Raw genomic sequence first — 13,849 nt, 5'->3', positions numbered from 1 at the left:
CAATATAATGTATCAAGGCTTGTGTTTTGGCGTCACCCGGTGGTCACAACATGTAATTACGGCCACAGCGCATTTCCGGTTCAACAAGGAAATCCAATCGATTGTCAGAGAAGCGATCATCCCCATCATCATCACTAACCCCTGTCTGTCTCTTCGGTGACTGAAAACGTTTGTTTGTCCTTCTTGCATCTTGACGTGTTGCCATGGTGATGTCCACATTCCAGAAGGTGACGCTCGCCACGTGCCTCGTGCTGTGCGTGGCGCTGCTGCTTCCTAAAATGTTGCTGTCCCGCGGCAGGATGGACACCGACCAACGACCGGAAGGTGCGTTCCGACGCTTAAAAATAGCTCTGCTCTTTTGTGTCCTTGTCTTTTGTGTAGATTTCGTTTCGTTTCGTTCAGGTTAAAAGCGAGCATCTAGTGCACTCGATGGTTACATGTAGTTACACTTTCCTCCCCAACGGGGGCGCCAAAACCTCCAAATTGTCGGTGTACGATAAATAGGTACCATTCAGTGGCTCATCCACAACGGTTACGTCGACGTCGGCCCTCCTTTCTTTCATGGCAGCAGTTATGGGTTCGATTCCCAGTTTGCGTCATGAAGGCATCCAGTTTAAAAACTAAATCAATACAATTCACTCACTGTTCCCTCACAGGGAAAAAGCCAACGTGAACCAGGTCTTGAGTTGGTCACAATAAACCTCTAATAACGATTAGCTGACTGTCTTTTATCTGTCCACTATCTACAGGAGGTCACTTCCCCCCCATGGTGCACCGTCAGATGGCCCCAGAGGGCCGGGGCCAGAGGGCTGCGGGTTCGAGCCTCTCTAGAGCCCACAACACGGAGGCCATAGCCAGGGCCAAAGGAGCAGGGCCAGGGGCGGCACCAGCGGGAAAGTCCAACCTGGCGGGACAGATCATTCCGGTCTATGGCTTTGGAATTTTACTCTACATCCTATACATCCTCTTCAAGGTAACACATATTTGTATACTGCTCACAGACGCTAGGGGGCGTGTTTGCATGCAGTTTATGGTGGACAGGATAGCCTAAAAGTGTCTACAGTACATTTTCTTTACATACAATATCCATTTTCTTTATTTATAATTAGAAAACAATTAATATATTAGATATTTAAATAAATACATACATACAATACAGTATATATTATGTTAATAAAACAAATAAAAATGTAAAATTACAATAAAAATGCATTAAAAAGAAGCTATTTATGTGATATGATATACACTACATTACAATCTTTTTAATCTTAATATTGTTTGTATAATTTTTGTTTAGATTTCAGTGTAAATGTTGTTTGTCCATGTTGTCAGATCACGTCAAAAGGCAGCAGTCAGCCATCAGAGAGCAGGATGTCTTCGACGCGCTCGGAGAACATGAAGCGAAAGATCAGTGAGTGTTGTTTATTCAGGTGACCGACTAACTGATCTCTGACCAGCTCAACTAACTCGCGTTCTAAAAAACCTCCAGCGGACTTTGAGCTGGCTCAGCTGCAGGAGAAGTTGAGGGAAACTGAGCTGGTGATGGAGAACATTGTTTCCAACGCCCAGCACAGTCCTGACAGGTGCGTGCTAGCTAGTCTGTGTGGCGGTGCAGGGGTGTCCTAAGTGCGACCCGTACATTTAGGGGTACGTTTATGGAGATTATATGTTGTTGGCCAATTTTTCGACAGAGAAAAAAAATCATTCATTCATTTTGTACCCCTTATCCTCATGAGGATCGTGCGCGGGCTGGAGTCTATCCCAGCTGTCTTGGTGCGAGAGGCGAAAGAAAAAATTAAACAGGATAATAGTAATAGTAAACCAGTCCAGGGTGTACTCCGCTTCTCGCCCAAAGACAGCTGGGATAGGCTCCAGCAACCCCCGCAACCCTCGTGAGGAAAAGCGGTAGAAAATGAATGAATGAATAGTAATAGTAATAAATTATAATAATAATCATCATCATAATAGAGATAGAAAGGAAATATAATGCAATAATAGTAATGATTAATAATGATCTTCATTATTATGAGAGTCATTATAAAGAATAATAGTATTAGTAATAAATACATAATAAACATGATAATAACAAATCCATCCATCCATTTTCTGGATGCTGGAGCCTATCCCAGCTGACTTCAGACAAGAAAAAAAACTGTACATAATATATATAATAAACTATAAAAAAAAAACTATATTGGGCACAACATTAGGTACACCTTCAAAATCCCCTACAGTGTGTGTGTTTGTGTGTGTGTGTGTGTGTGTGTGTGTGCCACAGGGAATCAAAGGGGGTGACAGTGGACCAGGAGGAGAGTCTCCTCCAGCAGCTGACAGAAATCACTCGTGTGATGCAGGAGGGTCAGCTGGTGGAGGGTGTGGCTCCACACCAGAAGACCAACCAGAAGAGATGGGAAGGTGAGCAAAGTAGAGATAAAGTAGTGGTGCCTAATGACTTGTATCATGTCTGTGTGATGTTTACCTCAGATGATGAAGACGAGACTGACGTCATGTGGGAGCGTCCCCATTGCTGCTGTCAACAGGCTACTCAGCGTAGTGGCTCACAGGATGAGGCTGAAGCTGATGACAGGAGCAGCCATGTGCATAACATTCCAGAAGCTGCTCCATGTAGAGGTGAAACAGACCTGGACCACGCAGCCCAGAGTCCAGGAGTTGACGAGGACTTAGAGATGGAGCAGGATGGTCATCTGAAACAGAAGCAGAACATGAATGAGTGCAAGGAGGAGGAGGAAGCAGGTCAGATCCAACTGGATGTCCCAGACGAGGAGCTGCTCGGCGTCCTGCAGGAGCTTGAGGTCACCTTGAAGATGACTTCAGCCATGGAGAAGGAGAAGATGGATCACCTCATCCGACCCAGTGAGATGGACACGTGCGGCGGTGCGATCAGACGGCGGAACAAAAGAAGAAGAAGCAAGAAAGAATCTCAGTGACCTGGTGGAGAAGAACATGTCGCTCTTTGTTCTTCACGACAACATGCTGCATGAATTTCACGTCTTTGGACTCGCCCTGATAGCAAAGAAAAATACATTGGGGTCAGTTTCATGTATTGTCCCTTCCTGACTTGTGTGGTGTTTGTTTAGGAGGTTTTTAAATCATCTGTAATGTTTTTTCAACCAAACGAGTCTGTGATTGCCACTTCTACACACCGTTGTTCCTTCACTGTGACCAGCTCAGCGTGACTGAAAGGTTCAAGCTGGTCCTCACAGGTTGTTTTTAGCCCAATAATGTGTAAAAACGTGAACTTCTGCAGGATAAATGGAGGGACTTTGAGAGAAGCAGTACATGTGTTCATAGAGCTAATGATCTGCTGTAATCTATACATTTATTTCTATGCATAAACGTAAACAAAACAATTAAGACAACCTCCAATGTGTTTCTGCATAGCCTTCAGAAAGTAGGTAGTTGTGCTCCTAGAGTTCCCAAACAAAATACATTCAGGGACAGGAAGTGCTTGAACTCAACAGTGATCATATATTGTGATAATGTTATTTATCCAGTCAGTCATGGCAGTGCATGATATGCTGCTGTGCCTCCAAAATGGATGTTTCCACCCAGATTCCCGCACTGACATCACAGTTCACTTTTTAAACAATTTCTTAATGTACAAAAGTACTAATATTGTATCCTGTAGCTGAACTAAGTGGCATTATCTTTGAGTTAAATCAAAAGAACGTCAGTCACGTTTTGTAACTTTCAGCAGTTTGGTGAGATTTAATAAAGAAATACCTCAACTAGATGCAAAGCCCTCATTAATGTTGCAAAGTCAGTCAATTGGAAAAAAGGGAGTTTATTTGTTGACGGGTTTGACATGTGAGCCATACAAAAGCAAACATCGCACTGACTGATGCTAGCAGAATTTGTCATCAGGTGGCACGTCTGAGAAACAGGAAGTGCGTCAATGTTTGGCAGGGATGGGTGGAATGACGACGGGGACACCTCAGTGTTCCATGGGCTCGTCGGCAGCACCTGCAGGGGCGTCATCATCAGCGGGCGGGGCCACCTGAGACAAAAAGCTCGGTCAGTACAGACTTCGGCAATTCAGCTTCGGCAGCCAAGTTGGATAATAATCACCCTTCTCTGTGGCCTCTCCTCCAGGCCCTCCAGAAAGGGGGCCACGTCGTCGTCGTCATAAATGGTGAACTCCATGTCCTTACCCACAATGCCGATGGAAACATTCTACAAGATGAATTAGATTCATTGAGTGGATTGAAGTACAGCTAGGAGGTAGTGCTGCTTGGTACCTTGGTGGTTAGGTCCTGCTCCGTGGGGAGGGTCTCTCTGAGGGCTCTGAGGCCGTGTTGGACCAGCTCATTCAGATTACCTGACAACCAGAAAGACGCCGTCACTCACCAGTTAAAGTTTACTCGTTTGTTGTCTAGATGGAGTGAAGCTCACAGTCAGCAAACTTGTCCATGCATCTCTCCAGGTAGGTGCGAGCAGACTGCGAGCGTGCTCCGATGGACATGGCTTTGCAGTCAAAGTAGTTAGCTGATGGACACGTCTGGAAGATGTGAGGACCCATGTCCTGAGACAACACAAAAACATGTCAGTCACACAAACGTTGTGGGACTACCTCATCATAATCTACTATTTTAAGTCGAATTTACATCATAGCCAGCGATGAGGAGTCCAACGCCGTAGGGCCTCCTTCCATACCTCTGTGTTGGGATTTGGGTTTCTGGGATTCAGTCAAGGATGAATGCTATGGTTCTTTAGCAAAAGGCAGCAATTCATGCATTGAACAAAGTCTCTCTACAAGAATTCTTACATTTTCCTTACAGCTGACATACGTTTGAATACGTTCATGAAAAGTAAGGGTTTAAAGGTACATGTACCAGAATGTTTTAGTCACAAACATTCGGTACAGTTTTTTTATGAGGGGAAAAATAGTTGTAATTGTACAATAAAATAAACTAGAAAAAAATAAACTAAAAAATAAACCATAATTTCCGGACAATAAGGCCATACCCACTAAATTTAAAGGGAAAAAAGATTTGCACATGTATAGGCTGCACCAATATAGAAGCAGCAGGTGCCACATTGTAACGTGGGATATTTAGTACTCATAGAAAAAAAATGCATATAACACGGCTGGTTAAACAGTAGCCTACCAGAAAAGTCATTTATTACTGCCCTCCTTCTGGGAACGAAAACCACTAAAGTCGTCCTCTCCCAGTGTTGGAACCAAACTTCCCCATAACTCCCTCAGGAGGTCCCCCTGCCCCGAGGCACCCAGCTCCCAAGCCCCAGCATGCAGCAGTCCAGCCGTCCCATATGACAAAAAGTTATACATTTAATGAAAATAATGCTAATCTTTTACAAGTAAAAAAGGTGGATATTCTAGAAAAAAATCCTAAATTAACAAGATTAAAAGTTGTAAGAATTTTAAAGTTGCAGAATTTATTTCTTAAAGAATTACCTGCCAGCAGTTTGCATTTTATTTTTCCATTTAGTTCAAGACGTATGCATTCCCTACTTACCCAACATAAACTGAACTGTGTTCTTAAAGAGATCCGAACCAAACCACTATGATGGCCCCTAATAGTTCATACTCTGAGAGTTGTGTGACTTTGACTTGTAAGGATACTGCTGCCGACGAGATGGACAAGTCGTGACGTGGGGAGGGGGCGGTCGAAGACGAACCTGGAGTCCAAACACTCCTGACGCATGAAGTTACTAGAAGAGACAAGCTGCTTTAGTTATTTATTTAAACACACGGCTGTATTTCATTCATGAGGAAGAGTGATGTCAGCCACCATAGCAGCCTGGCGTCTGCAGTCAGTCCAGCGATTGAGATGCCAATGTGGTTGTCAACATGGAGTATCTTCTTCTGGTGGGCGGCCAGCTCTGACTGAGCTCTCTGCAAATACACACACACGATCATGTGATCTCATCGTCTGTAATCCACTGCACGAAATGTGGTTGATCCTGTTATTAACAGCAGGGGCTGCTAGCCTCATGCTGGCTAAGGAAGCCCAAAAACAAGACAGGTACATGATGCATGAAACAACCAGTGTTGCCACTCCTGCAACAAGGAGCACAAGACCTTTTAAATCATCAATGAAGAAGTGGGGCTTGGCAGACAGCACAGCCTGCGAGTCTGAGAGTCAGACAGGACTGCTGGACTCTGTATAGACCCTCCTTCTTTGCCTGGTCTATTCCAAGTGGGATCAGACACAAGTGCTTGGCTATGCAACACTAAGCTGGACATATCATGATGGTACTCAAAAGAACTACACAATATCTTTCAATTCTATGTTATGTTTTAGGACAAAATCAATACACAGTACAGGAATGAACACTACCACATATATACCGCAGTATAGATGGCCTTCAGGTTATGAGTGAGTTCCAGCTAGAGGTGCTTTGAAGATGTTTTAATGTTGGGCTTTATTCCAAATTCTAAAAAAAGGGCAGTTTTCCTGGTAATTCAGATTTTTTTTACATGACGTTGTACGAGTTCTGGTCAGTTTTTGGTGTTGAAGAGAGTCGTTCCCACAAGTTGGTAGCGACACAAAAGTAAAGTGTTTTGATTCTCAAAACAATGTAAACACCAGCCGGGCTTGTTTACGTTATCATTCATACCAGTATAAGCCATTTTCTTATCATGGGACAAATCTATACCCTAATATTCACCCATATTTCCAAAACCTGTATTGATTAATTTTTTTAAAATAATTGTTTGTCAAAGTTTTCAGCTGCTCTGTTAGCCCATCCATGGACCAGTTCCATGGTTGGAGACCCCTGACATGGCTTAGCAGTGTTTCACATGTATACTAAATATTGCAGCCTCCTTGTACCTTTTTGCCGCTGAGAGAGTGAGAATGGGTCCTCTGTGCTTAACAGAGGCGCTGAAAAGATTACCTTGGTGTGGTGAGTTTATTATAATAAGTAGCTTAGATAGTGATCAGACCAAACCCGGGTGGCAAGCAAACGCTTTTCAAATATGTAAACAAAGCCAATAGAAGTTCATCTTACCTTTAGCGCAACCAGGACTGCTTGTGTTCTGGATTTGAGTCCAACAGTAGCAGAGCCTTGTTTCACAGCCTCCATGGCATACTCTATTTGATGAATACGACCCTGAATGCAAACATGGAGACACTACCTGTCAGTTCCCACTATGACACCACTGAAATCAACATTTCGGACTTACCTGTGGGCTCCATACAGTCACATCGTTGTCGTACTGATTGCGAAACTGCAGATGAAAGCAAAACATTTATCACATGAGGACTAATAGATTACTGAAATGATGCTGCAGAGAGGCCTACATAGTTGTCTTGCATCGCCATTATTCATATAAGTTGTAGCTCACAGAAACGACACGACTGGCACACACTGTTCTAGAAGGTGGGCTTGAGTTCCAAAAGTGACTAAATAATTCATAATGGTAAGCTGGAGTAACCCGAGGTGCTAGTAAAAAAAAACAATGACTTAAACAGAAAACAAAGTAAATGAGAAAAATACATTACACAGTGGCAACGGCGAAGTGCAGCATTACAAAGTACACAAATCACAGTGTGTTGAAATAGCTGTTTAGCCACATTTTCTGTCTATTTTTTTATTTAAATTTAGTTTTCCTTCTTTCATTGCCTTGCTGCTAGGGGTGGGCGATATATTGATATTTTAAAAATATTTATATTTACTTTAAGCACAATATCAAAACCAACCATGTCGTGGACGGGATTTGCGGAGCAGAAGCCCGGAGGCTTATTTGAAGCCAACAGGCTACCGTGTCTGCGGTAGAAGAAGTCAGCAAGGAATAAGCAATAACTCACTAATATGGTGGTACTTCACCACCTTAAAACTTGGCACAATATAAGGAATGTGTGCCTGTCATGCTTGTGTTGTGTTCCTCATGAATGAAAAAGCAGCCTTATCACATTGTTATGGTCTCCAAAGCAACAGTGGAAAAATGGCTTTTAAAACCTGCTCCGGTTTCCCCCCCACATTCCAAAAACATGTTAGGTTAATTGGCGACTCCAAATTGTCCATCGATATGAATGTGAATGGTTGTTTGTCTATATGTGCCCTGTGATTGGCTGGCGACCACTCCAGGGTGTACCCCGCCTCTCGCCCGAAGTCAGCTGGGATAGACTCCAGCATGCCGGTGACCCCCGGATAAGCGGTAGAAAATGAATGAATGAACCTGCTGAAAATGACATTTTAAAATATCCTCTTAAACCAAGCACTCCTTTATGTTTAGTTCCTTGCTGATTATTTGAGCATAGCTCAAGGTTTGTTATAAAAATATTCTATTTAACTTTTTCTTATATTTATTTAAAACAGAATGGCCCACTTTATTTCAGTGGCTATTTTTATATATTTTTTAATGTGCATGGAGCGTCTTCTGTAACAAATCTGTTATAACTGTTATAATTTCAATTGAACATACTTTAAAATACACGTTGTATTATAGTCATATTTTAAACCATTTGGCAACATATGCCAGTTGGCGACGGTGTTATATGTTTGTTATAAAAAGTAATTCATATCAAGTTGCGTTCAGTAAACTAAAGTTAATACAATTTCTTTCACTTTGTCTTACAGCAGAAAACCATGCTATATAATATTATCAGGTTTACAATCAAATGTCAAGGTTTCAATTAATACAATAAGTTGACAGAGGCAAGTTGCTTTGCGGTGAATAAACGAAAGCAAAATGTGCCACAATCATTTTATGCTAGCTTCTGCTAGCTGCCTAATTATTTTCCACCTTCAACTTTTCTGCCTGCGTAAATGACGACGAACTATCATGCTATGTCACTGCGTGTGTAACGAATTTGAAACGTTGATTGGGATATTCGTGTAAACATGTAACGCTTTCCAGTCCACTTTATAACCAGCATCATTGCTCGCTAATGTTAGCCTTCAGTCAGGCTGTTTTGCTTACTCACAGTTGCAGTCGGAGCTAGCAAGCTAGCATTAGCCGCAAACGACCAAGCTATCCGTCAGATTCTTAAGGATTAACCATTAAACAAGCTGCAGACGGACTAATGATACACATAAATCACGCACAATGTTCACGTTGTACAACTTACAACCATTCAATTCAAACTCACCATATTTGCTCCAGCTAGCGTAACCTGCCTCTGTCTTTGCCGGCCTCTTTGCTCGATTTCCTAGCCTGGTCGTGCCGTCACAGGAAAAACAGTCGATCTCCGAGTGGAAATCAGTGACTGGATGTGATGGTCAGCTCGTTGCCGATGAAATACATTTTTGTAAATGAAGTGGAACCTTAAAAATTATATTTACAACACGATGCGCATCATTTTATCAGAGCGATGATTATTATAATATTAAAGTGGCGCTATTATAATGGTACATTATAATACATTGTCCGGCTTTACATGACCACTAGGAGGCAGCACTTGATTAGAAGATACTGTGGTAAACAATTCATTCTCGGCCCTCTGTTGCATGAATTTGACATGAATTTGACACTCCAATGTGTGATTGCTGTGTATATATTTTTTATCATCCACTGTTGCAAACACAACAGCAAAACGTAACCTTTAAACTGGCAATAAATAAACTGGAATAGAACTTGGATAAAATAATTTCAGTCTACACTGGAATCACTTTGCCTAACAATCAAAACAAAATGGGAGCTCTCAGTGTTAATAAGCAAAGCAAAGGCTAACTATCCAGATAATTATGAGCGAGGAAATATTCCATCAAATTGACTGAAACAAGGAGTGCTATGATTTGTCTAATGTGATGTAAGGAATAAATGTAAAAATAAGGTGAGTAGAATTTGGTGATTCTGTTATTGCTATGTGAGGTATTAGTGGAGGGAGGGGGTGTGCTGAGGTTTTGGGCAGGGAGGGGGGGTGTATGGTGCTGTGCCAAGGCTGTGGCAGCACTGAGGCAGCATTGGACCATTACATCAGCTCACCAACCTCCTCCTTTGTGATTGAGATTGTAGAAGTTGTGCTGAGATCAGCATGTTTCTTCCTGGGTGCCTCATTTAAATCTGCCAAACGCCCCCCCCAACCCAGTTTAATTTTTCAAATGGAGAGCAGCCTGAGTCACTGTGCGACGGCTCTCAGACACACTGAGCTGACCGTCTGAGCTGCCGCTCGCTGCCAAAGCAGAGCTGGCGGGAAACCGAAGGGGGAAAGACCCCAACCGGTCTTCTGATTTATGAAACCATTCATGCACTTCACTCTTTCACTCTCAAAAGAACCTGACTTTGCTGTATTATTTCAACACGGCAAACACCATCACTGACACATTAGAGCACCCCCAAGTGTGTCCAAGAGCCCTTTAAACATGAGCTCATGTAAAAATCTACATCCACCTTATTACTACAGCATCCACTGGTGTTGAAGGGTATTGAGAAAAAGAGCAGATACTTCAGATCTGCATTGTGTTAATAGCAACAATCAACTAAAATAAGCAATTTCCAGTAGATACTATATTGAGATAAATTCATTTTTTGGTGGGAAAAAAATAACAGACTGAAAAAAAGGCTGACTGTGGAATCAAACCTGGGTTTACAAGTTTATACACACCATCATGGTCTTATAAGAGAGCACTGTTCCACTTGAGGAGTATCACAATGGATGACCCCAAGCATTGCCTGGACGTTGGTGCTCTCGACCAGATGACCAAATGATGTCACGCTGCTGTTGAGTGCACCTCCATGTGTGGGGAAATTGGACGCACTCAAGCAGCTTCTGCTCAGAGAGAGTGGACAGACTGTTTTCTTTGCCGGTTGAGGGCGACAGCATGACAATGGATTTGATGGACAATATGCCATCACTGCTAGGCTCAGATGATGGTTGGGTTCGTTTTTACTTTCATTTTTGCTTCCTGCAAGGCTTTGCTGAGAAAGCTGATCGGGTTCTCCTTGCTACGGGGCCAGAGTGGTGGATGTTGTGGTGACTCAGAAAGATCTGTGCTTTCACGAGTGGTCCGGTGCAAAGGCTCGGCATTGGGTACCCACCTACATGCCAGCGCTGGTTTCTACTAGTGGCTGTGGCCCCCTGGGGAAAGGAGGGAGCTGCTCTTCATTACCTATTCCCTGTGGGGGAAGGATTTCTTGCGAGAATCGGGGGGTCTGCAGGCTACCTAAATCAGCTAAAGAGTAGTTTGAGCTTAACCCCTGCACATGGTGTCCAAGGTGGATGCATCATTGCAACTTTGGGCGATTTGCACTGCCTTAGCTATATCATTATGCTATGCTATGCCATAACGCACATCCAGGATTTTTTTTGCGCGCCTGGGCAGCCTGGTCCCTGGTTATCACCAGGTTCCTGTGTGCAAAAATGACCTCATTTGGGTTTTTTGAATTTTTGCGCATTTTGGGCTTTTGTCTGTCTGTCTAGACGACATATTGGTGGCCAGTCCTTTGGCCAAGGAACACCTGTCGCACCTCACATTGGTTTTCCGCCATCTTGATGAACACAGCCTCATCGATAACTCTGGCCAAATGTCAGTTTGGGCTGCCTGTGATAGATTTTTGAGACTGTAAATGTTGTGGGGTATGCAAACACTAAACACTAAACATCCCTCTTCCAACCTAAACAGGTTGAAATGGCGATAAACACAGGTGAAAGTTGGCAGAATCTCCTCTTAATGAGCGTGAATGGAAGCTAGCGGGGGTTAGCTTAGTTTAGCATGCGTCTGTGGTTGAGTGTGTGACTCAGGTTGGATGAGTATATTTTCACTATTATATTTTTTTATTATATTATTTTATTACAATATTATATTGTATTTATATTTATACACTAGTATATTTTCATTGTTTTATGGCTTTAATGTAAGGAACATTTTACCATATGCCCGATGACAACATGCAGGTTCTGAGTGAAAAAATACGAGAAGCACTTTTATTTTTGAGCTCATCTTAGCAGACATTCTCCACACACATGAACGTCCTTCAAAATAAGGAATGAATGTGTAATGTAGTGGAGTGAGAAGTCCAGTGACCTTTACTGTATTTACTGTATTTACTTATACAAATGCATCAACAATATATGAGTGTTCTTTCTTAAGGCCCAGAGTCAGCAGTTGATTTGCATCTCGAAAAGAAGGGATATTGCTTCATGACAGGGAGGACGCTGGTAGATTGCTCATCCATAAGCCGCTGACAGCCACTAGGATGCATAGCGATTGGGGGATTGCTATAATAGGCTGCCATTTGAACTTTGTAACATTATCTCTCAGCATTTGCACTCAATTTATTGGGGAATTAAAAAGCCAACTTGTGCAATATGAAACTAATTCCGCAATCAGGCTACCCGTGTCATCTGCCGGCAAGGTCACTTAAAGCCACCTTCTAGAAGAGCGACTTCTACTACTGTTGCTGCCGAGTGTCACTGGAGCGAGAGGAGGCCAGGAGGTGAAGTGGGAGATCCTGTTAAGCAACAGAGGCCAGTTTCCTCGCTGTTGATGAAAGCGCTTATGCAGCGTTTCAGCTGCAAATGGCTGAAGAAGCTTTTTGGTGCAAAATACATTGAGGAGCACTTAATAATCACAGCCGAGATAGATGGTCACTTTGCTCGTCTCTAGCACACAAAAGGAGCAGCGTTGTATGGATGTCCACAAGAAGTAACGTCATTGTGACAAGTTCTCAAAAAAAACATCAGCAGAGGTTCCTCGAGTACAACTCAGGGATGGAAGTGCTATCATTTTTACTCCTTCCAAAGGCCATGTCATTAACAAGTATTTTTGTTGTAATGTTGTTTGAGGCAACCTGTGAGCCACTCCTATCAACAGTAATATATAAAATAAAATGGTAATCCGAGTATGAAAAGTGACTGAATGATACACTGGGCTGTGAAGGGGGAGAGGCTGTTGGTCGATGATGCTAGCAGTGATTAGAGTTCATCTATCCATCATCTTCATGGATTCTGATGCCAGCGAGTACGGCCCAAGTACTAGCATCCATCACCCTGATGATTATGTCTGAACAGTCGCTGAAACAACACTTCTAAAGTTTTTAGCTGAAGCCCAACTAGGCTTTTTTTTTTAAACACACAACAAACAATGCAAACAGGATTGGATTCATGGATTTTATTAATAACACAACAAAACATGCGCCATGCTAACTGGAAAATGTACACAAAATGTAGGTTACATTTTTTTTGTAGGGATGGTGGTGTTTCTGTGCCTTCAGTCCACTTGATGCCAAAGAGCTCAATTGTGGTTTCTTGCGACTGCATCACATTCACCCAAGCTTTATCTGAGTCGTTCAAGATTGTCAAATGTTCAGAGTGTGCTCCCAACTCCCTTGACATCACTAAGCAGCTCCTTGATTATGTAACCCTTTCCGCTCGATGGCATGGCTGCTGCACCTTCGTGGCTCTGCATTGTGTTTTTTTATTAGGTGTGGCGAACGGAGATGACCACGAAGCAGGGAGCGTTTGTGATGCTGATAGTCTCTTTATTCCCACTTCACATACAGGAAACGGAACTGTTAATAATCAAATAAACTACTCGACATTACAGACAATAAGTACTTTGCAAAAATAAAAAAAACGATTGACACAAAACAATCATACGAGGCCTAAACAAAGCCATTACTCAAGAGAAAACAGCCATGCTGCCTACCTTCACATACAGGAAACGGAACTGAAGTTCATACTCATGGAGAAAGGCAACCAAGAGGGACCAAAGGAACAGAACATGTTGCAGACAAACCACAGCGACCCCTGCTGGCACAATTAAGCCACTGGCTACAATTATAATTCTGGTCTGGCACCTGCCCTTTCTCACAATCATCCACACCCCACCAGGTGAAAACTTGCATCTTCCATTGCAAGTGCGATTGACTGTTATCTTGTATTTCTGGTATTTACGAATTATTGCACCAATTATGGTC

At 42.7% G+C, this 13,849-nt stretch overlaps 2 protein-coding genes across 2 annotated transcripts; one reads left to right on the top strand and one right to left on the bottom strand.

Moving 5' to 3' along the window:
• The first annotated feature begins 114 nt into the window (after positions 1-114).
• On the top strand, positions 115-3,748 carry ric3b (RIC3 acetylcholine receptor chaperone b). Its single transcript, XM_058076396.1, has 6 exons — positions 115-324; positions 750-973; positions 1,333-1,411; positions 1,490-1,583; positions 2,279-2,415; positions 2,485-3,748. Exons 1-6 carry the CDS (start codon positions 204-206, stop codon positions 2,946-2,948), a joined length of 1,119 nt encoding a protein of 372 aa, XP_057932379.1. The 5' UTR covers positions 115-203; the 3' UTR covers positions 2,949-3,748.
• A 41-nt stretch (positions 3,749-3,789) lies between these two features.
• On the bottom strand, positions 3,790-9,204 carry psma1 (proteasome 20S subunit alpha 1). Its single transcript, XM_058076397.1, has 10 exons — positions 9,081-9,204; positions 7,172-7,216; positions 6,997-7,098; positions 5,775-5,878; positions 5,606-5,694; positions 4,626-4,696; positions 4,414-4,543; positions 4,260-4,339; positions 4,090-4,194; positions 3,790-4,018 (listed from the first exon to the last, which is right to left on the bottom strand). The coding sequence occupies exons 1-10, from the start codon at positions 9,081-9,083 to the stop codon at positions 3,956-3,958; spliced, it is 792 nt and encodes a 263-aa protein (XP_057932380.1). The 5' UTR covers positions 9,084-9,204; the 3' UTR covers positions 3,790-3,955.
• Positions 9,205-13,849: the final 4,645 nt, after the last annotated feature.

The sequence above is a fragment of the Doryrhamphus excisus genome, chromosome 6, assembly GCF_030265055.1.
Source record: "Doryrhamphus excisus isolate RoL2022-K1 chromosome 6, RoL_Dexc_1.0, whole genome shotgun sequence".
Taxonomy (NCBI): Eukaryota; Metazoa; Chordata; class Actinopteri; order Syngnathiformes; family Syngnathidae; genus Doryrhamphus; species Doryrhamphus excisus.
This window is presented reverse-complemented; position numbering and strand designations above follow the sequence as displayed.

Excerpts from the sequence above, each read along its gene's own strand:
- ric3b (XM_058076396.1), top strand. The coding sequence starts at position 204 with ATGGTGATGTCCACATTCCAGAAGGTGACGCTCGCCACGTGCCTCGTG. Across the intron at positions 325-749 it reads CACCGACCAACGACCGGAAG|GAGGTCACTTCCCCCCCATG; the intron begins GTGCGTTCCGAC and ends CACTATCTACAG. Across the intron at positions 1,584-2,278 it reads GCCCAGCACAGTCCTGACAG|GGAATCAAAGGGGGTGACAG; the intron begins GTGCGTGCTAGC and ends TGTGTGCCACAG.
- psma1 (XM_058076397.1), bottom strand. Across the intron at positions 5,695-5,774 it reads GCAGACGCCAGGCTGCTATG|TAACTTCATGCGTCAGGAGT; the intron begins GTGGCTGACATC and ends TGTCTCTTCTAG. Across the intron at positions 4,544-4,625 it reads TCCTCATCGCTGGCTATGAT|GACATGGGTCCTCACATCTT; the intron begins GTAAATTCGACT and ends GTGTTGTCTCAG.